General features: G+C 46.6%; 1 protein-coding gene across 1 annotated transcript in view; it reads left to right on the forward strand.

The window, feature by feature from the left end:
• Positions 1 to 276: 276 nt before the first annotated feature.
• SLC28A3 (solute carrier family 28 member 3) overlaps positions 277 to 1958 on the forward strand; it is a 101025-nt gene continuing 99343 nt past the window's right edge. Inside the window, exon 1 of the mRNA XM_019517385.1 lies at positions 277 to 354. Coding sequence (XP_019372930.1) covers positions 289 to 354 — 66 coding nt within the window. The 5' untranslated portion in view covers positions 277 to 288. The remainder of the gene's footprint in view (positions 355 to 1958) is intronic.

Genomic DNA, 1958 nt, shown 5'->3' on the forward strand with positions numbered 1-1958 from the left:
TTCTCCCGGTGAGAGAATGAATGCAAAAAGACATACTTTCCTTTTGGATCACTCAACCATTTTCCTCTTGTTGCCTGCAGGAATCCTCCATTTTCATTGTAATGGGCTTTGGAATTCTTCAAGAGACCTAGAAGGTGGAGCCATGAATGACATAAGAGCTACAAGGGAGTGGTTACAACCAGGTAAACTTCAAGTAATAGACACAGTTACTGTAAATGGATTAACTAAATGCTGCCGCAGCTGCCCTGTGCCTCAGCCAGCTAAAGCACTCCGGTCCAAGCCACACACATGGAGCTGAAGGAAAACAAGACAGCTCTTTCTGAAGCAGATGGAATTGACAACTTTGCCTTCCAGGTAAGCCTCAGACTTATTGCGGCGTGGAGGGGTGGGGTGGGAATGTTAGAAAACAAGCAGATCTTTTTAGTATCTTGACAGAGGGAGAACTCCTCTTGCTCTGCCCTTACAACTACTAAGTTGAAACATACTGCACACTTGTAGAGAAATCCTGCCAAAGCACAAGACTTAAGTAAAGGTATCAACACATTTGGCACCTTTATATGCAAGGCTTCCAGCATCCTGGTATATCTTGAAAGTCTCTGACTTCACAGTATAGCATGTGCTCATGGATTTTACCACTCTTACTTTTCCTCATTATCTTCTGTGTGCTGAGCATCTTGGGCTAAATTTATATTCAGCTGCTATTGCTGTGTTTTCAGTAGTCTTGTTGTTATTTTACACTTCCTGCTTTGGCTGTAGCAGAATCCTGTGGAATTGCTCATCACAGGCATACTCACAGGAGGAATGGGATGAAAATGTTAAACTCAAACCTAAACATGTTATAAAAGACCTAAACTTACCCTATGAGCGGTAGTCATAAGTAACTGCTAGGAGCCAAATACCTTTTTATTATGGGCAATTTGTAACTGCAGCTCTATTCTGAAGGGTGTGGGGAGTCACCACCAGATAGAGCCACTGCACTTTGTCAGTCCTTGCCAGCAGGAATGGGAGGGATAATGGCTCTGAAACTGCTCTGTGGCCTGTGAGAAAATGATTCCATGCCCATCCCCTTCTCACAATGCCCAGTCTCTACAAACCCACCTGGTGCCAAACTCAGCAAGGCAGATCAGCAGGGAGGACTCCCTGTGGGGTGTATATATGTAATCCAATCAATTCAAGTTAGGCATCCAGCTCTTTGTACATAGTGAGCATCCAGAATGCCGGCAGGGATGCTCTCACCTACCGTATGCAATATGCCATTTCTTTTCATTCACTGAACCAAGATGCACTAGTATTTATTATTATAAATCTAGTTGTCCTTAATATGGTAAAACCATCTTACCAAGAGCTCAGACACTGCAGAACTGCAGTCAGAATGAAAAGGAATGATGCTCCCCTATCATTTCAGTGCACAAGCTGCATCCACACAAGTGTGGACATTTGGTTCCCCGGGGACAGCTAGCAGTATACACCTTATGTTGCTGCTAGTTGTCCCCAGGTAACACCTGTGTCACACACCCTGTGGCACCTAGCAAGTTACCCTGCATGGGGTAGGGCAGCCTGGGGTCCTGGGGGGATTTTCGACCTGGAGGGATGTGGGCAGTGGGGTTCTGCAGGGCTCAGTCCTCGGGCCCGCGCTGTTCAACATCTTCACCCGTGACCTGGACAAGGGAGTAAAAAGCACCCTGTTCAAATTTGCTGATGACACTAAGATTTGAGGGGACGTGGGCATGCTAGATGGGAGGAATAGGCTGCAATCAGACCTAGCCAGGTTACAGGGGTGGGCGGATGAGAACAGGATGGGTTTCAACACTGACAAGTGCAAAGTGTTGCACCTGGGGAGGAAGAACCAGCACCATACCTACAGGCTGGGGAACTCCCTTCTCATCAGTGCAGAGGCAGAAAAGGATCTTGGAGTCATCATTGATGCCAAGATGAACATGGGCCGACAGTGTGGGGAT

The sequence above is a fragment of the Gavialis gangeticus genome, unplaced genomic scaffold (genome assembly GCF_001723915.1).
Source record: "Gavialis gangeticus isolate Ggan-Ray unplaced genomic scaffold, GavGan_comp1, whole genome shotgun sequence".
Classification (NCBI taxonomy): domain Eukaryota; kingdom Metazoa; phylum Chordata; order Crocodylia; family Gavialidae; genus Gavialis; species Gavialis gangeticus.